This window comes from Protomyctophum bolini (assembly GCF_963924005.1).
Source record: "Protomyctophum bolini genome assembly, chromosome: 2".
Classification (NCBI taxonomy): domain Eukaryota; kingdom Metazoa; phylum Chordata; class Actinopteri; order Myctophiformes; family Myctophidae; genus Protomyctophum; species Protomyctophum bolini.
The window spans coordinates 591,554-613,976 of record NC_137863.1 but is presented as its reverse complement, the minus strand read 5'-3'; the positions used below and the strand labels follow the sequence as shown (position 1 = coordinate 613,976).

Genomic DNA, 22,423 nt, shown 5'->3' with positions numbered 1-22,423 from the left:
AGAGAGACCGTTAGGGTCCAAAGTTTTGGCTAGCAGCTCTCCATCATGGTGGTCACCTGGAACCCCCTCAAGGACCACTGGTTGAAAAACCACTATTCTACAACAGGTCGTTGGAGAATAGAGGAAGCAATCTGATTGGTTGAAATGGTTTCTAGCCGTGGGTCAAACCAGCACCGTTCACCACCTATAATCGAAACAAATAATCCAGCCGCTCTGTTTTCCCAGAGCGCTAGCAAACTGGGTGGCTAGGCTAGCTAGTTTCTTTGGACATTTGTGGTCGTATATAAGTGACTACATCTGTCATTAAAAAAAAAAAAAATCTTAGTTTTAAGGGTAACTGTTGTAGAACGGTGTGATGCTCAGTGATGCTTACGGAACTCTTTAAGGGTAACTGTTGTAGTGATGCTTACGGATATACCGCATCACTGTCGTGGCAATAATCACGTTAAACAAAACCCTCTCGTGTAATATTGCTTAAAGGTATATTCAGTGATTTCACTCAAAAAACCTTAGGTTTCGTTTTTGGCTGTGGGACCTAAGCCTTCGTCCAATCAGGATAGAGAGTCAAAAACGAAACCTAAGGTTTTTTGACCCCCCAGGGGTTAACTGGGGACAGGGAGGAACTCCTTATATGGTCAGCACACTCTATAGTAGAGAGGATTATCACAACAAAACAAAAAAGATATTTGAATTAAGTGAAATCACTTACTCTACCTTTAACTGAATCCTTCAAAAGACCAGTTTTATGACAAACAAACATAAGGCACACTTCATGTAACTCCCGACGATGCCTGGCAGCGCGGCGCGCCCGCAGGGTTCCTCTGGCAGATCCGTCTCAACGGCGCCACCTTCAGGCTCCTCCGTGTTACTACCACATGTAGATATCATTGTCACTGTGATTGGTCAAGAACACAGCGGTGATCACTTGAACATACGTGTTGTATAAATACATAGACACACAGAACATACACGTATAAATACATGTTACATACATAGACAAAGAACATACACGTATAAATACATGTTACATACATAGACACAGGACATACATGATAGATACAGAACAGAACTTTGGTAGCTGTATATCTGTACGTCTCTAAATGTTATGATGAATTGAACACGGTGGACCCTCTTGTAAACAAGTGTAATGCTTTAGGGTGTCGTACACTCACAGTTGACAGTCTGTGTCTTGTGTTGAGTTTGTGCTTGAAATGTACTGTAATTCTGCAGACTGTCAATAAATACTTCAGTTCAATCAATCAAAGTCAGCTTTAAAACGGGTGAATGAAGGTGTTCTCACCTGAGGGCGGGCTCAGTGCGCTGAGACGGACCGTAGCACTTACTCTCACTGCATCGCCACTCCTGATTGGACAAGAGACACAGAGAGATAAGACTATACAGAGATACGGGAGGAGCACGTCTCATACGCACATCCATGACGTCTGTACAACCACAGGGTTTCTCTCATACGCACATCCATGATGTCTGTACAACCACAGGGTTTCTCTCATACGCACATCCATGATGTCTGTACAACCACAGGGTTTCTCTCATACGCACATCCATGACGTCTGTACAACCACAGGGTTTCTCTCATACGCACATCCATGATGTCTGTACAACCACAGGGTTTCTCTCATACGCACATCCATGACGTCTGAACAACCACAGGGTTTCTCTCATACGCACATCCATGACGTCTGTACAACCACAGGGTTTCTCTCATACGCACATCCATGACGTCTGTACAACCACAGGGTTTCTCTCATACGCACATCCATGACGTCTGTACAACCACAGGGTTTCTCTCATACGCACATCCATGATGTCTGTACAACCACAGGGTTTCTCTCATACGCACATCCATGATGTCTGTACAACCACAGGGTTTCTCTCATACGCACATCCATGATGTCTGTACAACCACAGGGTTTCTCTCATACGCACATCCATGATGTCTGTACAACCACAGGGTTTCTCTCATACGTACATCCATGGCGTCTGTCATGAACTCCAGGGGCGTGTCCACCTCGCGGTGAGAGGACAGCGTGAGCGCGACGACAGGCACCGCCTCCTTCTGCTCCGCCTCCTTCACAGCTGAGGAGCCAATGAGGAGAGAGGATCAGAGCAGGTACGAGCCAATGAGAGGAGAGAGGATCAGAGCAGGGTACGTTCATATTAAAAGGACCGCCACTTCACCACTTTTCAACCTATCTTCATATAACAATAATTGGACCTCACTAATGCTCATGATAAAATACCACACCGTTTTTCTACTCGGTCTGTGTCTCATGGGAGGGCTGGGGGCTTGAGCCCCTTCTGGGGACGCTTAGCCCCCCCCCCCCCCTTTGGGGACGCTTAGCCCCCCCTCTGGGGACGCTTAGTCCCCCTCTGGGGACGCTTAGCCCCCCCCCCCCCCTTTGGGGACGCTTAGCCCCCCCTCTGGGGACGCTTAGTCCCCCTCTGGGGACGCTTAGCCCCCCCCCCCCCCCTCTGGGGACGCTTAGCTTGGCAACCTTCCAGTTACCATCCGGCCACTCTACCCCTGAGCCACCACCACTACACTGTGTGTGTGTGTGTGTGTGTGTGTGTGTGTGTGTGTGTGTGTGTGTGTGTTCATAACTCACCGTCAACAGAGTCAGCGTATGTCTCCTCCTCCTCCTCCTCCTCCTCCTCCTTCTCCACCTTCACCTTCGGCTCCAGCTGATGGATGTAGTCTCTCAGGTCCTGAGAGGAGGAGAATTTACATGGAGGAGGGGGGGGTTGGTTTAACTGGTTCTCCTGCTGCTGTTATAATGTTATATTAATAATACATTATATTTATAAGGCGCCTTTCAGGTCACTCAAGGTCGCCGTACAGGTTAAAAACAGAACAAAACACAGTTTAAAAGCAGAACAAAACTAGGGCACAGCTTGCAGCAGAAGAGACAGAGGTCACACAGAGTCATAGGCCTGCCTAAACAGGTGGGTTTTGAGGTCCATGTTTCTGATGTCAGGGGGGAGGGAGTTCCAGAGGGTGAGGGGCAGAGCGGCTGAAGGCTCTTGAGCCCCATGGTGGAGAGACGGGCTGGGAGAGACTTTCAGGGTGAGGGAGGAGGCAGACCTGAGAGACCGGATGGGGATGTTGAGGTTATGGATGGCCTTGAAAGTATGTAGAACGATCTTATAGTCAATGCGGAATTTGATGGGAAGCCAGTGGAGTTGGTGTAAAACAGGGGTGACGTGACTGATGACAGGGGGTTCTGGTGACGATTACGGGCAGCAGCGTTCTGGACTAGTTGGAGTTTATGGAGGAGTTTGTGGGGGGAGACCAAAGAGAAGGGAATTATTACAGTAATCCAGACGGGAGGTGACGAGAGCATGAAGCAGGATTGCGGCACTGTGGGGAGTGAGTGAGGGGCGGAGTCACTGTGGGGAGTGAGTGAGGGGCGGAGTCACTGTGGGGAGTGAGTGAGGGGCGGAGTCACTGTGGGGAGTGAGTGAGGGGCGAAGGAGGCGGTTGATGTTTCTGAGGTGGAAGTAGGCAGACCGGATGGTGTTGTTGATGTGGGTGTGGAATGAGAGTGCGCTAATCGAGGACGACACCCAGACTCTTAACCTGAGGGGAAACTGAGGTGCTGTCTATGGTGAGGGATAGTCCAGTACCTGGTTCTCTTTCTGCTGCTGCTCCCTCTCCTTCTGAACTCTCTCCAAGCTGCTCTTCATCTCCTGCAACTCCTGCCTGCCATAGCTCAGCTGCACCTGCTGGGGGCAGTATGGTGCAACCTTCAGCCCAACTTATTTTAGATGCTTAAAAAAAAAAAAAAGTTCAGAAAGTACAAATGGTTATACTACCCATTTAGTAGCCTGATAGACCCCGCCCACTCTGCTGTAGCCTGGTTCCAGCCCAATGACTCTACTGAGTCTGGTCATCAGGCTACCTTTAGGGTACAGGTCTACACTTTGGGGGGTTTTTACCTTTCAAGACGGGAAACCCTTTTCGGGGCAGGTGTTGTTATTGTTATATATATATAGAATAAATATATACACGACACCATGTGACCGATATCTGTAAATGTGACAGATATCTGTTGATTTGTTAGAGAGAGAGAGAGAGAGAGAGAGAGAGAGAGAGAGAGAGAGAGGCTCTAAACAGACAGTATACTGTGGCAGACTACCTAACCACAGTAACTGACAAAAACCTGAGAAAGACTTTGACAATGTACAGACTGAGTGATCATAGTCTGGCAATAGAGAAGGGCAGACACAGACAGACCTGGCTGCCCAGAGAGGAGAGGCTGTGCTGTCACTGTGATGACGGAGCTATAGAGACAGAGTTACACTTTTTAACACAATGTAAAAACTACACAAATATTAGAGAGGAGTTCTTCCCAAAATTTGAAACAAATTTCCCAGAATTCCGAAGTATGACAGAAAGGGAAAGATTACCAGTCCTTCTGGGGGAACAGAAAGAATGTGCAGTTTTGGCTGCAAAATATGTCAATTCCTGTCACAAGAAAAGGGACAACCAGTAGGACACATACAGTATGCCATGTTTTATTTTCTGCACCACCTGCTTTATTTTATATTATTTTAATTTATTTTTCATGTCATTGATATTATGTTGTTATGTTGTTGTTTGTAATATCTGTGATTGTGCTTTGGCAACACTTGTAAAATGTCATGCCAATAAAGCCTGTTGAATTGAAAAAAATTGAATTGAGAGAGAGAGAGAGAGAGAGAGAGAGAGAGAGAGAGAGAGAGAGAGAGATTCATTCAGCCACACAGTCACTTCTATTTGGAGATGAGAGTTTCACAGTGAAATTAATTAATCTCTCTCTCTCTCTCTCTGGCAGTAGGTCAATGAGACTCACCCTCTCTCTCTCTCTCTCTCTCTGGCAGTAGGTCAATGAGACTCACCCTCTCTCTCTCTCTCTCTCTCTCTCTGGCAGTAGGTCAATGAGACTCACCCTCTCTCTCTCTCTCTCTCTCTCTCTGGCAGTAGGTCAATGAGACTCACCCTCTCTCTCTCTCTCTCTCTCTGGCAGTAGGTCAATGAGACTCACCCTCTCTCTCTCTCTCTCTCTGGCAGTAGGTCAATGAGACTCACCCTCTCTCTCTCTCTCTCTCTCTCTCTCTGGCAGTAGGTCAATGAGACTCACCCTCTCTCTCTCTCTCTCTCTGGCAGTAGGTCAATGAGACTCACCCTCTCTCTCTCTCTGGCAGTAGGTCAATGAGACTCACCCTCTCTCTCTCTCTCTCTCTGGCAGTAGGTCAATGAGACTCACCCTCTCTCTCTCTGCAGTAGGTCAATGAGACTCACCCTCTCTCTCTCTGGCAGTAGGTCAATGAGACTCACCCTGTAATCATCGTCTCTCTCTCTGGTCAGCTCCGCCTCCACCTTCTCACGCTCCGCCCTCTCCTCTTGAAGCCACGCCTCTTTCTGCTGCAGATCGGCGCTCAGCTGCTGCACTTTGTTCTGGTCTCTCTGGGGGATGGGATTAAGAGGTCTGATCACTGCAGTGTCTCTCTGGGGGATGGGATTAAGAGGTCTGATCACTGCAGTGTCTCTCTGGGGGATGGGATTAAGAGGTCTGATCACTGCAGTGTCTCTCTGGGGGATGGGATTAAGAGGTCTGATTACTGCAGTGTCTCTCTGGGGGATGGGATTAAGAGGTCTGATCACTGCAGTGTCTCTCTGGGGGATGGGATTAAGAGGTCTGATCACTGCAGTGTCTCTCTGGGGGATGGGATTAAGAGGTCTGATCACTGCAGTGTCTCTCTGGGGGATGGGATTAAGAGGTCTGATCACTGCAGTGTCTCTCTGGGGGATGGGATTAAGAGGTCTGATCACTGCAGTGTCTCTCTGGGGGATGGGATTAAGAGGTCTGATCACTGCAGTGTCCCTCTGGGGGATGGGATTAAGAGGTCTGATCACTGCAGGGTCTCTCTGGGGGATGGGATTAAGAGGTCTGATCACTGCAGGGTCTCTCTGGGGGATGGGATTAAGAGGTCTGATCACTGCTCTCTCTCTCTCCAGGGCCCAGGCAGTAAGGTAACGGGGGTCTATAGGGGGTCCATCTCACCTCGGCAGCCTGCCTCAGGGCCTCTCTCTCCAGGGCCCAGGCAGTAAGGTAACGGGGGTCTATAGGGGGTCTATCAGGGTGTCTATAGGGGGTCTATAGGGGGTCTATAGGGGGTCCATCTCACCTCGGCAGCCTGCCTCAGGGCCTCTCTCTCCAGGGCCCAGGCAGTAAGGTAACGGGGGTCTATAGGGGGTCTATCAGGGGGTCCATCTCACCTCGGCAGCCTGCCTCAGGGCCTCTCTCTCCAGGGCCCAGGCAGTAAGGTAACGGGGGTCTATAGGGGGTCTATCAGGGGGTCCATCTCACCTCGGCAGCCTGCCTCAGGGCCTCTCTCTCCAGGGCCCAGGCAGTAAGGTAACGGGGGTCTATAGGGGGTCTATCAGGGGGTCCATCTCACCTCGGCAGCCTGCCTCAGGGCCTCTCTCTCCAGGGCCCAGGCAGTAAGGTAACGGGGGTCTATAGGGGGTCCATCTCACCTCGGCAGCCTGCCTCAGGGCCTCTCTCTCCAGGGCCCAGGCGGCACGGCCCTCGTAGAAGGCCAGGTTCTCGTCAGACATCTGCAGGGTGAGCTGGGCCTTGTGGAGGCGGGCCTTGTGCAGGTCTGCGTGGGTGTGGTCTCTCTGCTGCCCCGCCTCGTACAGCTCCTTGCGCAGAGCCTCGGTGACGTGCTCCCCGCACGCCAGGCGCTCCCGCAGCTCCCGGACGTCCGCCCGGGACGCCTCCATCTCCACCTGGAGGACGGGAGGGGTTAGGACAGGAGGACGGGAGAGGATGGGAACAGCATGGGAACAACAGTATGAAAAAAGCCCAGACACCAGCCACCCCGCAAATACCCTGTTCAAACCACTCCCTTCCAAAAAGCGCTACCAGAGCATCACATCTCGTACCACCACCCGTCTCAGTAGACGCTACAGAGCGTGCCGTTGCAAGAGCAACCGCTTCAAACTTTATTTTCTTCCCACTTCAATTGTTCTGCTAAACAACCGCCACACAGTTCATAGTTCTTAGTGGGGAAGGGACTTCTGACCTTCATCAGTTATTTATTGCACTTTACTGTGATTGTGATACTATAAACTGTGAATACTCAACACTTTTTTTAAATTATTATACCTTCTCTTATTGCAATTTGCACTTCTCTTGTGATACTCTTGTGACTTGTACTTTGCTGCTACTGTGTATTGTCTTGTGTGTATTGTCTGTCTGTTTTAAAAAGCGTTGATGTATGTACTAGTACTAATGCACTTTTGCCCAAGACAAATTTCCCCTCGTGGGACAATAAAGTATATCTCATCTCATCTCATCTCAGTAACAGTTTGTACCCCCAGGGGGCAGTCAGGCTGCTGAACAGCTGACCTCGAACTGTATTGCACTTCACTTCCACTTGCACTTTTCTTTTCCTGTTTTTTGTCTTTTTCTTAGTTGCACTATAGATGTTAGTTTATGTCCTGTGTATGTAAGACTGAGAGTGCTCTGAGCAAAATAATCTTCATTGTATGTATACTCTGTATCTAATATCTGTACACATGGACAAATAAACCTGAACCTGAACCTCAGATAGACACGCATGTTGTCATTTGCATATACCGGATTATAGCAATTTAAACATTAAAGAAATGTGTTTGTCGTTATGAAATAACAATTCTTCTACATTCTCTGATTGTGTTGCAAAATGAATCAGCCTAATGCAGATGTTTAATAACAATAATCAGCCTAATGCAGATGTTTAATAACAATAATCAGCCTAATGCAGATGTTTAACAACAATAATCAGCCTAATGCAGATGTTTAACAACAATAATCAGCCTAATGCAGATGTTTAACAACAATAATCAGCCTAATGCAGATGTTTAACAACAATAATCAGCCTAATGCAGATGTTTAATAACAATAATCAGCCTAATGCAGATGTTTAATAACAATAATCAGCCTAATGCAGATGTTTAATAACAATAATCAGCCTAATGCAGATGTTTAATAACAATAATCAGCCTAATGCAGATGTTTAATAACAATAATCAGCCTAATGCAGATGTTTAATAACAATAATCAGCCTAATGCAGATGTTTAACAACAATAATCAGCCTAATGCAGATGTTTAATAACAATAATCAGCCTAATGCAGATGTTTAATAACAATAATCAGCCTAATGCAGATGTTTAATAACAATAATCAGCCTAATGCAGATGTTTAATAACAATAATCAGCCTAATGCAGATGTTTAATAACAATAATCAGCCTAATGCAGATGTTTAACAACAATAATCAGCCTAATGCAGATGTTTAACAACAATAATCAGCCTAATGCAGATGTTTAACAACAATAATCAGCCTAATGCAGATGTTTAACAACAATAATCAGCCTAATGCAGATGTTTAATAACAATAATCAGCCTAATGCAGATGTTTAATAACAATAATCAGCCTAATGCAGATGTTTAATAACAATAATCAGCCTAATGCAGATGTTTAATAACAATAATCAGCCTAATGCAGATGTTTAATAACAATAATCAGCCTAATGCAGATGTTTAATAACAATAATCAGCCTAATGCAGATGTTTAACAACAATAATCAGCCTAATGCAGATGTTTAATAACAATAATCAGCCTAATGCAGATGTTTAATAACAATAATCAGCCTAATGCAGATGTTTAATAACAATAATCAGCCTAATGCAGATGTTTAATAACAATAATCAGCCTAATGCAGATGTTTAATAACAATAATCAGCCTAATGCAGATGTTTAATAACAATAATCAGCCTAATGCAGATGTTTAATAACAATAATCAGCCTAATGCAGATGTTTAATAACAATAATCAGCCTAATGCAGATGTTTAATAACAATAATCAGCCTAATGCAGATGTTTAATAACAATAATCAGCCTAATGCAGATGTTTAATAACAATAATCAGCCTAATGCAGATGTTTAATAACAATAATCAGCCTAATGCAGATGTTTAATAACAACAATCAGCCTAATGCAGATGTTTAATAACAATAATCAGCCTAATGCAGATGTTTAATAACAATAATCAGCCTAATGCAGATGTTTAACAACAATAATCAGCCTAATGCAGATGTTTAACAACAATAATCAGCCTAATGCAGATGTTTAATAACAATAATCAGCCTAATGCAGATGTTTAATAACAATAATCAGCCTAATGCAGATGTTTAATAACAATAATCAGCCTAATGCAGATGTTTAATAACAATAATCTAAAATGAAACCAAAAAGGACCTGTACGGGTCCATTTGGTTTCATTTTGCACTCCCAAGAGTTAAAGATCTAATAAGGGTCCATTTGGTTACCAACTCTCCATCATTATAGCTGCATGGGGACCACCTGGAACCGCCTCAAGGACCCCTGGTGGTCCCCGGACCGCTGGTTGAAAACCACTGCTGTGAAGATATCTATAGGTTGTGTGATCTTGACCTCCGTTGTGTACGGATCATAGACCGGATATTATCATAAATAAATGTATAAAACCCAATAAAACATAATTGGAAAATAAATAAACACTTTGTCGTGGCACCGGTGTCGTACGTTTGCAAAAAAAAAATAGCTGATCTACAAGGCCACGGCGCTTCGCAGCAAAACACGTTGTAAGCTTTATAGATCGGCTATTTGCAGCATGTGAATGCAGCAGCGTGTGAAGACGGGGCATACGAGGTGAAGGTATGGGGCCTCGCGTCTATTTATTTATGTCACTCACACTGCTGACGCCTGGAGATGTAAATGTGCCTTGGATGGCTGACAGAGAGCTCTGCCATGTGAATATATATATATATATATATATATATATATATATATATATCGGGTGTGTACTGTGTGCAAGCAGCAGCTTTCTGCTTCTACGGCCCGACGGCTTGGAATAAATAAACTCCCATTGGGCAGGCAGCTTTAGAGCACAGTCTCACATTCACTGTTGCCAACTCTCATGAGAGAAAGATAAGCCGAGATAAAAAATAGAGTCTGCAACACTGGTATGAAACTCAGCTCCACTGGTTTATTAGATTCGACGTTTCGATCCCTTATAGAAGATCCTATAAGGGATCGAAACGTCGAATCTAATAAACCAGTGGAGCTGAGTTTCATACCAGTGTTGCAGACTCTATTTTTCATCTTGTACTGCCTTTTTGTCTAGCACCTGGGCTAGAGTGGAGGTGCATGCTCTATTTCCTTAGAAAGATAAGCCGACCCACCTCCAAAAACTAGCCGGAAACAAGCCGACTCGACTTGCCAGAGAAATAAGATAAGTCTCCCCTCGAGAAACCAGCCGAAACAAGCCCAATAATTATCGCCAATTGGTAATATAAGACACACTCCATATATGGCCCTACCTGGGTCCTCATCAAACCCTGTACACTCAAGACACGCTCCATATAAGGCCCTACCTGGGCCCTCATCAAACCCTGTATATTCAATACACTGCCCCCCCTGCCACCCTTAGATCTCCACATATGGAGCTGACCTGTTCTGACATTCCAATTATGTTGATCTGACCTAATCAGACAAACTCAAGATACACTCCATATATGGCCAGACCTCACCAAACCCTGTACACTCAAGACACGCTCCTTATATGGCTCTACCTGGACCCTCACCAAACCCTGTACACTCAAGACACGCTCTATATATGGCTCTACCTGGGCCCTCATCAAACCCTGTACACTCAAGACACGCTCCATATATGGCTCTACCTGGGCCCTCACCAAACCCTGTACACTCAAGACACGCTCTTTATATGGTCCCTACCAGGACCCTCATCAAACCCTGTACACTCAAGACACGCTCCATATATGGCTCTACCTGGGCCCTCATCAAACCCTGTACACTCAAGACACGCTCCTTATATGGTCCCTACCAGGACCCTCATCAAACCCTGTACACTCCATATATGGCCAGTACAGAATTATATTGATATATTATTAACCTGCAGAGCCTTCCTCTTGTCCTCTTCGTGTTCCATCTGAGTGGACAGCTTCTTCTCTCTCTCCTTCATCCTGTGGGACGGACAAGTTACAGACTCATTTTATAAAATGTTTTTCCAAAAAAAGCTTTTTCAGATTTTCATGAATTTAAAACAAAATGCAGTGCTTTTTTTTTCTCTCAGTAATTTCAAGATGAAATAAAAGAAAAAATCCAAGAGATTCCATACAATTCCAAAACAGCCGATCTACAAGCTCACAAGGTGGCGTGGAGCCTGTGTGTCTGTCAGTTACCTGTCCATCAGTGTGTCTGTCTCCCTGTCAGTTACCTGTCTAGCTGTGTGTCTGTCTCCCTGTCAGTTACCTGTCTGTCTCCCTGTCAGTTACCTGTCTAGCTGTCTCCCTGTCAATTACTTTTTTTTTTTAATATATATTTTTTATCCCACGATTTTGTAACCCATTTTTCACCCCTGTGTCAATCATCTAATGTGATCCTGGGCTCTACACACCCTCCGCCAACCTGGGGAGAGCAACGGACTTGAACTCATGCTCCCTTCATGCCTGAGTGTCCAAGTTGCTCCTTTACACCTGACAGGGGGGAGTTTCCCTGGTTGGACGTAGCGCGTGGAAGGAACACGTTATTCCAACCAGTTCCTTTCCTGTCCATCAGTGTGTCTGTCTCTCTGTCAGTTACCTGTCCATCAGTGTGTCTGTCTCTCTGTCAGTTACCTGTCCATCAGTGTGTCTGTCTCTCTGTCAGTTACCTGTCCATCAGTGTGTCTGTCTCTCTGTCAGTTACCTGTCCATCAGTGTGTCTGTCTCTCTGTCAGTTACCTGTCCATCAGTGTGTCTGTCTCTCTGTCAGTTACCTGTCCATCAGTGTGTCTGTCTCTCTGTCAGTTACCTGTCCATCAGTGTGTCTGTCTCTCTGTCAGTTACCTGTCCATCAGTGTGTCTGTCTCTCTGTCAGTTACCTGTCCATCAGTGTGTCTGTCTCCCTGTCAGTTACCTGTCCATCAGTGTGTCTGTCTCCCTGTCAGTTACCTGTCCATCAGTGTGTCTGTCTCCCTGTCAGTTACCTGTCCATCAGTGTGTCTGTCTCCCTGTCAGTTACCTGTCCATCAGTGTGTCTGTCTCCCTGTCAGTTACCTGTCCATCAGTGTGTCTGTCTCTGCAGTGCGGTCTGTGAGGGTCCTGATGGTCTCCTCCAGGTCACTGATCTTCTGCTGATTCTCTGCCTTCTCCGTCCAGAGGCTGCTCAACTCGGACGACATGTTCTCACGAGTGAACTGAACGTCCTTTCAGACAAGACAAGAAGTCTGTTTTTACTAACACAACAGACTAGCCTGGTTAATAAACCAGACTAATATCGCACGGACCGCGGGATATTAGTCTGGGGAGGCTCAGCTTGGATTTCATTTCCAGGGCGGCGGGTTGAAACATTTTCTCTTTGACGCAATTGGTCAGAGCTTTGGTCAGTCAAAGGTCTCAAGCATTGAAAGTCACTGTACCAAAGCCCGCCCATATTGCATACAGTGTCCCGATTGGCCGCCCCATTTCTCTGGTGTAGGAAATGGGCGTACATTATTGAGCCTCAATTGAGCCGGCAGGCAATTCTTTTTTTGCCAACGGCTGATTCGGTCTGGTTTATTAACCAGGCTAACAACAGACATGTCTCCCTCCGGGCAATGCGATTGGTCAAGAAAGAAGTCAGGTGGTTCTGCACGCAGAGCAGCGGGAGAAGGAGTGAACGAAGGGATGAAATAATAGAGACAGAACAGGCAGGAATAGAAACCGGGTGTCTCTCCTCTATGGGCCTCCGGGGGGTGCTGTGTGTATACCTGGTGTCTGCCCTCCATTCTGCTCAGCTGCTCCAGGGCGAGTCGGAGCTTCTGGCGGAGCTCGGAGACCACCTCCTTCATGGCTCCTCTCTCCTCCTCCCACACGCCGCGCGCCCTCCGGCCGCTCTCCGTCTGCCGCTCCACCTCCTGCCTCTCCATGTCCAGGGCACGCTGGACCTCTGAGACCAGCTGCTGGCACTCTGACAGCTGGGTCTGGGGGAGAGAGAGGGCCTAAGAATCACTGACAGTATGGGATAAAAGGTTTGGAGGTTTGGACCATAATCTGGTAACCTGAACCGCATAGCTCTGTCTGGACACCATATTATACAGTCACCTGTAACAGTGTTACTCTGGACACCATATTCTCCAGTCACCTGTAACAGCGTAGCTCTGTCTGGACACCATATTATACAGTCACCTGTAACAGCGTAGCTCTGTCTGGACACCATATTCTCCAGTCACCTGTAACAGTGTAGCTCTGGACACCATATTCTCCAGTCACCTGTAACAGCGTAGCTCTGTCTGGACACCATATTCTCCAGTCACCTGTAACAGCGTAGCTCTGTCTGGACACCATATTCTCCAGTCACCTGTAACAGCGTAGCTCTGTCTGGACACCATATTCTCCAGTCACCTGTAACAGTGTAACCCTGGACACCATATTCTCCAGTCACCTGTAACAGCGTAGCTCTGGACACCACCAGCAGCATCTCCTCTCCGTCCTGCTCCTCCTTCAGGGTCTCCAGCTCCACCAGAGGTTTGGGAGCGGAGAAGATGAAGGAGCCACTCTGACCTCTGACCTCTCCCCCTTCCGCCACGTACACGAACTGGTACTGCGTCTCGCCGGGGCTGGGCAGGTAGAACGCTGCAGAGAGGCACACATTCTGATGGTTGGTATCGTAAGTTAGTAAATAAGTAAGTTAGTAAAAAAGTAAGTAGGGCCATAGGGCAGCCTATCTCCTGTTTCTGTAGCCATGAGGCCCATAGGGGCAGGAGCCTATCTCCTGTTTCTGTAGCCATGAGGCCCATAGGGGCAGGAGCCTGTCTCCTGTTTCTGTAGCCATGAGGCCCATAGGGGCAGGAGCCTATCTCCTGTTTCTGTAGCCATGAGGCCCATAGGAGCCTATCTCCTGTTTCTGTAGCCATGAGGCCCATAGGGGCAGGAGCCTATCTCCTGTTTCTGTAGCCATGAGGCCCATAGGGGCAGGAGCCTATCTCCTGTTTCTGTAGCCATGAGGCCCATAGGGGCAGGAGCCTATCTCCTGTTACTGTAGCCATGAGGCCCATAGGGGCAGGAGCCTATCTTCTGTTTCTGTAGCCATGAGGCCCATAGTGAAGGAGCCTATCTCCTGTTTCTGTAGCCATGAGGCCCATAGGGCAGGAGCCTATCTCCTGTTTCTGTAGCGTGAGGCAGCTTGATGTACAACAAGACCCTGGACATGTGTGAGCTTGATCTGCTATTTATGTTTAGTCGACTAAAACTAGACAAAAGCTAAAACATTTCAGATGATTAAATATGACTTAAACCAAATGGAAATGTATTCAAAAGATTACGACTAAGGGCCGATTCCTACTCCTCCTATTTTAACCGCTGTTTCGGCGCTGTAGTGCCGAAATGATTTCGGCTCGTCAGAAATGTTCAGTAGCACCGAAGAGACGACTTTAGGACGGTACCCGCCCCCCCGAACCTCAAATGACGTCACATTGTAGTAGGCTCTACAGAGCCGAACCCACTTTTATTCGGCTCAAAAATAGGAGTATGAATCGACGTGGTTCTTACCAGTGAACAGAGCACATCCGTTGACCTGTGTGCCCTCGGTGTAATCCATCATGGGGCCTTCGGGGGCGCTGGCCCAAACGTAGGTGTGGTAATCCTTCACGGACGTCCAGCCCACCTGTAGCAGAAGAGAACAATTGACAATTCAATTGGTCAGCCCGTCTGATTGGTCTCCGACTGACTAACCAGCAGGCTAGCTCTCTTCCGCCCCTGGTTCCTCCTTGTTAATGTCACCCTTTTTGCAAAAACATATGTTAATGACGTTAAGAAGCTTTAGAACACTTTCCTGGAGATCTTTATGTGTGTAATATGTGGTTTTAGATATTTTAGATTGTAGCAGTGAGCCCGGTGTCTCTGATGTCATGGACACTGGGCTCACTTCCTTCCTGGACTACATGTTGTCTCGGTAAGACAGATCTCCCCCTATCCACAAGGAGGAGCAGTGCACCAAAGAATTATGGGAATTGTAGTCCAGGAAGGTAGTGAGACCAGTGTCCATGACATCAGAGACACTGGGCTCACTGCTACAATCTAAAAAAGCTAAAACCACATATTACACACATAAATACCCCCAGGAAAGTGATCTAAAGCTTCTAAACATCATTAACATATATATTTTTGTGAAGTGGTGTCCCTTTAAAACAAACATGATCTGCCCTGCAGTCACCGTGATGTTCCTTTATACTGACACCAAGTTTAACCCATTCTGACCTGAGATCAGATTCTAACGCACAGAAGAATGGTGGTTCTTTAACGCATTTTGACCTGAGATCAGATTCTAAAAATATTTTTTAAATCCTGACAGTTTTCTGAAAAAGCTATGTTTCTGTGTCAGTCGTTCTTCGATTTTTCAAAGATAGCAGACCTACAAGCTCGAGTGGCGCGCTATGAGTTTGTAGATCTGCTATTTTTCAATAGCTAAAGCATAACGTAACGCTAACACCAAAAAGGGGTTCCCGCACAAAATGGGGTTGGAAACCTCATATGTCCAAAATTGTAAAAATTCGGGATAAAAAAAAACAGCAACAGTACAGCAGATCTATAAGCTCAAAACACGTCACGTCGGAGGATCACGTTTTGAGCTTATTTGCGCATCAGCTACTGTTGATGCTTTTGTGCGACGCTGTGGTTTCACGATCAGATAATTTAGCTATTGAAAAATAGCCGATCTACAAGCTCGTATACTAGCTCGTATACAAGCTCGTATACTAGCTCGTATACAAGCTCGTATACTAGCTCGTATACTAGCTCGTATACAAGCTCGTATACAAGCTCGTATACTAGCTCGTATACAAGCTCGTATACAAGCTCGTATACAAGCTCGTATACAAGCTCGTATACAAGCTCGTATACAAGCTCGTATACAAGCTCGTAGCGCGCTACGAGCTTGTAGATTCTGTAGAATGTAGATCGGCTATTTTTTTTAAAATCGTGAAAATATTTATTTCAGAAAACTGATAGTAAGGGCATTTTATCAGGTATTTGACCAATCTGGGAACTAAATCGTTACCAAGAAATGTCTTCACCAATGTGTTTCTAAAGGTGTCTAATAACATGTACTAAAAGTTTGAAATTCAACTCCTGTGGGAAATTGAGTTATTAGCATAATATGTGACCATACCCATAACATCCTATATAAAGAAAAAAAAAATCAAAATTTCATCATTCTTTCAGTAGCATGTGACATGAAACTAGGGTGTTTTGAACTGTTTTCATGGTTCTGGATCCATTCCAAGCATTCGTTTTGCACAGAAAACACAGACAGACACTTGGGAGGAAAACGGCCATAGTTTGTGAAGAGGTCAGCACATTTGGTCAAGTGGATATGGCCTAATTTAGCCCAAGGAGTGTTTTTTGTGCAAAACTAATGCTTGGAATGGATTCAGAATCATGAAAAACCCCTAGTTTCATATGTCACATGCTACTTAAAGAATGATGACATTTGGACTTTTTGGCCTTATATAGGATGTTATGGGTATGGTCACATATTATGCTAATAACTCAATTTCCCACAGGAGTTGAATTTCAAACTTTTAGTACATGTTATTAGACACCTTTAGAAACACATTGGTGAAGACATTTCTTGGTAACGATTTAGTTCCCAGATTTTCATAGATTTCTCTTACTATGAAGGATTTAGAAGGGTTTTTTTTATTTAATTTCGAGGTCAGGCCTGAATGGGTTAATAAAGTGTAAAGCATGCAGAGATAATGGAGACGCGAGGAGGTCTAACCTGGAACAGTCCGATCCAGTGTAATAAAGTGTAAAGCATGCAGAGATAATGGAGACGCGAGGAGGTCTAACCTGGAACAGTCCGATCCAGTCGCGGCCGCTCCAGCTGTGCTCGGCCGTCAGGCTGTAGTGGCATTCCACTGGACTCTGGGGGTAGCAGACCTGGGCTACGTTACGGAACAACACCCGGAGCTGGACCTCCTCCTGCTGGACCTGGATCTCCTGCTGGGTGTCCATGCTGTCGCTGGGCTGGAAGGAAAACATGGAAAGATTAAGACCTGGAGCTGGACCTCCTGCTGGGTGTCCATGCTGTCGCTGGGCTGGGCTGGAAGGAAAACATGGAAACATTAAGACCTGGAGCTGGACCTCCTGCTGGGTGTCCATGCTGTCGCTGGGCTGGAAGGAAAACATGGACACGCGATACCGGTGAATTAATCCATTATGATCCGACAACAGATTCTATAAAAAAATGTCTTCTAAATCACGACAGTTTGCTGGAAAAAAGACTTATTTTCTATGGCAGTGGTTCTCAAACGGAATATGTAATTGGCTGCCTTGTTCCAGGGACGTTCACCGTGAAAGAAGATATAGATTGAAAGATTTGCGCCACATTGTCATGATATTTAAAAAAGAAATAGCAGATCTACAAGCTCGCAGCGCGGCTCATACGAATGCTTGTAGATCTGCTATTTCTCAACAGCTATAGAGTTTAAAACAATGGTTAAAAGGTGACACAAATACGCAGGAATGTGTCCCCCTTTAACCCATTCTGAACGGGAACCCATTTTGGTGTTCTACCACCGAGTGGCGCGCTACGAGCTTGTAGGTCTGCTATTTTCGAAGAACGACTGACATTTTTTTTTTAAATCTGATCTCAGGTCAGAATGGGTCCATCAGACCAGTGTGTGTGTCCAGTGGAATAACCTCGTATGAATCTGATCTCAGGTCAGAATGGGTTAATCAGACCAGTGTACGTGTCCAGTGGAATAACCTCGTATGAATCTGATCTCAGGTCAGAATGGGTTAATGTGTCCCCCTTTACCGCCTGGATGAAAACAGCTGATGGAAAGTGGATACGAGAGAGAGAGAGAGAGAGAGAGAGAGAGTGCACGGGTGGAGGAATGGCATACCACGGTGTGCCAACACAGCATACTAGCAGCGATGATGATGACGACCGACCGACCGCGCCATGTGTTTACAAACATCGCTTCGCACGTGGCACATCCTGACCTGCTTTGACACCTGCAATCTGACCGTCTCAATAACAGAGCACTGCAGGACACACTATTGCAAATCAGTTCCATGAGCTTTAAGACCCCATTAAAACCTGGAAAGCATCTGTTGTAATTTAAGATTCGAAGCTATATATATATAGATCTGGCAACATATGTAGAAAAAAAAAAAAGAAGACTTTAGGATTTAGAACGGCGGTTTAAAACAGACGTTATACAAGCCTGGAGATCCTCAACGTTTTTGAGAAATCTTTTTTTATTTTTTATTTTTTAATCCCCTCCTCGACATGAAAGCGTTTAATGTCTAAATGGGTTACCTCTATGATAGAGGATTCAAGTGGTATACGGTCGTACGTCCCTCTCTCTTTTTGAACATTTATTTTTTGCATTTCTTAATGCCGTCTCTCGCAGGTATAGACAAAAGCTCACTCTGTTATTCTCCAGGTTACTTATGTATTCACCAACACAGCAGGCATGGATCTGCCTGCTGTGTTGGTGAATATACAAGTATTATCTGTTAGTTTAAACAGTTTGTCTTCAGCACCAAGACTGGTTATCTTCTCTCTATATTATAATTATATTATTAATTATTATCTTCTCTCACAGTTAGACATGATGAAGATCAGTGCTGCCATCCGTCCACCCACCTGTCCACCCATCCATTCCTCCGTCCGTCCACCCACCCATCCTCCTGGGGACACATGGGTGGAAGGTGTCCTGAATCAGGTCACCCAGATGGTACCACCTCTCTCTCTCTCTCTCTGATTATTTAACTAGTCACTGACATCCTTAAAACAAATTAACTTATAGATGCCACGCCAATGAATGTACAGTATATGCATTGATTTGCATTAGGCTACAGTAGAGTAGGTAAATAGATGATTTCATTAAATAGTTTAAATTGTTTGCATATTTGTCATGAAGGGACAGAAATACCACTAGAAGTCCCTAAGACTGAGGAAGACATTGGTGTGTTCTTGTTATTCAAGGAACGCAGACTAAGTACAGTATGTAGCCTACTACAGTACAAGTGTGTTATTAATTTCTCCTCTTTAGGAGGGGAGGAAAAAAGTTGATAATCACTCAGTAAGTTGTAATTTAACCCATTTTGGTGTTTTTAAGAATTATGTTAATACTTTAGCTATTTTTTAAAGATCCTGAAAATGTGGCGCAAATATTTATTCTTTCACGTGATTTACAGTGAACGTTCTTAACTCAAATCTTTGCATCTGGGAGGTCTCTGGAAACAACATGTTTTCAGATGGGGGTCCAAATACAGGTAATTCTGTGGGTCCTTGACATGAAAAAGGTTGAGCACCAGTTACATAGAAACATAGTTTTCTTTTATAGAAAACTGTTAATTAACCGCAGTCCAAAATGGGTTAACCACTGTAAGAACAGGTGTGGCTTTAAAACCCTACCTGATGGTGAGCAGAGATTCTCTAGAGATGTACTTCTCCTCTTCAGTCTCGTGGAGCGGTGTGTGCGTCTGGGTCTGAGCAGAGATTCTCTCTAGAGATGTATCTTCAGTCTCGTGGAGCGGTGTGTGCGTCTGGGTCTGAGCAGAGATTCTCTCTAGAGATGTATCTTCAGTCTTGTGCGTCTCGGTGTGTGATGATCCTCTGCTGGTCTCTCTGGCTCAACTCTCTATCAACAACTGACGCGTGGGGACGGCTGCGTGGGCCATTATGTAAGCCCTGTGGATGCTGCGCTCACTCATGGGAGATGCAGTTCCCTGACGTCACGGCGCCACGGCGGATCGGTGAAGGCTGGACTCCAAATCCCTTTTTTCTTCCACAACCTGCGGCTGGGTCGTTACCGGAGACTATAATATCGTCCGCATGTGAACATGGTCTCGTTACCGGATACCGTCCATCTAGTATCCCTTTAGTTGTTGTTGTTGATGAAGATGAAGCTCCTTCTGCCTTTTCTAAGAACTGGAGTTGGAGGAAGTGGAGGGGGAGGGGAGGGGGGGGGTGGGGGGGCTGTACATCTGCTATGAAGCCCAATGACCCTGAAATAGACAGCAACAGTATATGTGTCACACGTGCACACACACACACACACAGTATTTATATGCAGCGTGTTGTTTACCAAACATAGATGGTACTTTTCAGTCTTTCACAATAACCATCAGACATCATTGCGCCTTCATTCCATTCCACCCTGTCCCGGATGCTGCGTGTCGATGCACCGGATGGAACATCATCTGGTTCCAATCGGACCATTGATTGATTGGTCTCAATGAACAGGTGACCTCCTGACCTGCCGACCAGCTCAGTCAGGCTGAGGGTTTTTGTTTTTTGGTCCTTATTCTGTATTCCACAGATCTGCAAGCTCACAGCGCGTCACATTGTGATTTACATGTGGAGTAGAGTATTCCACAGATCTACAAGCTCACAGCGCGTCACATTGATTTACATGTGGAGTAGAGTATTCCACAGATCTACAAGCTCACAGCGCGTCACATTGATTTACATGTGGAGTAGAGTATTCCACAGATCTACAAGCTCACAGCGCGTCACATTGATTTACATATGGAGTAGAGTATTCCACAGATCTACAAGCTCACAGTGCGTCACATTGATTTACATGTGGAGTAGAGTATTCCACAGATCTACAAGTTCACAGCGCGTCACATTGATTTACATGTGGAGTAGAGTATTCCACAGATCTACAAGCTCACAGCGCGTCACATTGATTTACATGTGGAGTAGAGTATTCCACAGATCTACAAGCTCACAGCGCGTCACATTGTGATTTACATGTGGAGTAGAGTATTCCACAGATCTACAAGCTCACAGTGCGTCACATTGATTTACATGTGGAGTAGAGTATTCCACAGATCTACAAGTTCACAGCGCGTCACATTGATTTACATGTGGAGTAGAGTATTCCACAGATCTACAAGTTCACAGCGCGTCACATTGATTTACATGTGGAGTAGAGTATTCCACAGATCTACAAGCTCACAGCGCGTCACATTGATTTACATGTGGAGTAGAGTATTCCACAGATCTACAAGCTCACAGCGCGTCACATTGATTTACATGTGGAGTAGAGTATTCCACAGATCTACAAGCTCACAACGCGTCACCACAGATGTACAAGCTCACGTGTCACATTGTTGCGAAGTGAGCACTTACTATGAGACCTAGCAGATCATGTCTGTCTGTGTGTGTGTGTGTGTGTGTCTGTCCCGCTATCCAAATATGGAGTGTGTTGCATCAGCAATCACTCAGCTCCATATATGGGCACAAAAGGGGCCAGGTCCACTCAGCTCCATATATGGGCACAAAAGGGGCCAGGTCCACATATACAGTAACAGCGGGACAGACACACAGACAGACAGACATGATCTGCAGGGTCTCAGCTGAGTTCGCTTCCCGCGTTTGCGCGTCTTACTGGTAATTTACATGTTTTACTGTACAACACAGTGTTTTTTGGATACATAGGACGACGTCTGATGACAGAATGTCTTTGTTTTAGTGAACGTGACCCAACATTATAGACGTGTGACCGCCGCGCTGCCGCGCATCTACAAGGTTTTGTTTCCAGCTCCAAATCCTGCATCTTTTTTTATACAGTTGTAGTTTTGTAGTAGTTATATATAATTAATGTAGTAATGTTGTTCAGCAACTACAGACTAAAGACAATACATATTTATATAATTAATGTAGTAATGTTGTTCAGCAACTACAGACTAAAGACAATACATATTTATATATAATTAATGTAGTAATGTTGTTCAGCAACTACAGACTAAAGACAATACATATTTATATATAATTAATGTAGTAATGTTGTTCAGCAACTACAAACTAAAGACAATACATATTTATATATAATTAATGTAGTAATGTTGTTCAGCAACTACAAACTAAAGACAATACATATTTATATATAATTAATGTAGTAATGTTGTTCAGCAACTACAAACTAAAGACAATACATATTTATATATAATTAATGTAGTAATGTTGTTCAGCAACTACAGACTAAAGACTATACATATTTATATATAATTAATGTAGTAATGTTGTTCAGCAACTACAGACTAAAGACTATACATATTTATATATAATTAATGTAGTAATGTTGTTCAGCAACTACAAACTAAAGACAATACATATTTATATATAATTAATGTAGTAATGTTGTTCAGCAACTACAGACTAAAGACAATACATATATAATTAATGTAGTAATGTTGTTCAGCAACTACAAACTAAAGACAATACATATTTATATATAATTAATGTAGTAATGTTGTTCAGCAACTACAAACTAAAGACAATACATATTTATATATAATTAATGTAGTAATGTTGTTCAGCA

At 45.0% G+C, this 22,423-nt stretch overlaps 1 protein-coding gene across 4 annotated transcripts; it reads right to left on the bottom strand.

Moving 5' to 3' along the window:
• Positions 1–396: 396 nt before the first annotated feature.
• calcoco1b (calcium binding and coiled-coil domain 1b) lies at positions 397–19,832 on the bottom strand. 4 transcript variants are annotated; one of them, XM_080774597.1, is made up of 15 exons: positions 19,507–19,832; positions 17,132–17,178; positions 16,926–17,078; positions 14,625–14,739; positions 13,519–13,709; positions 12,845–13,057; positions 12,153–12,301; positions 11,009–11,078; positions 6,542–6,796; positions 5,339–5,467; positions 3,646–3,741; positions 2,628–2,727; positions 1,991–2,097; positions 1,301–1,362; positions 397–893 (listed from the first exon to the last, which is right to left on the bottom strand). In XM_080774597.1, exons 2-15 carry the CDS (start codon positions 17,159–17,161, stop codon positions 869–871), a joined length of 1,695 nt encoding a protein of 564 aa, XP_080630723.1. In that variant the 5' UTR covers positions 17,162–17,178; positions 19,507–19,832; the 3' UTR covers positions 397–868. The 4 variants fall into 4 exon arrangements, with proteins under 4 accessions (XP_080630723.1, XP_080630725.1, XP_080630726.1 ...); XM_080774599.1 differs by lacking the exon at positions 17,132–17,178 and adding an exon at positions 17,220–17,249 and having other exon boundaries at positions 401–893; positions 3,646–3,744; positions 16,926–17,045; XM_080774600.1 differs by having other exon boundaries at positions 401–893; positions 3,646–3,744; positions 16,926–17,045; positions 17,144–17,173.
• Between the last annotated feature and the right edge of the window lie 2,591 nt (positions 19,833–22,423).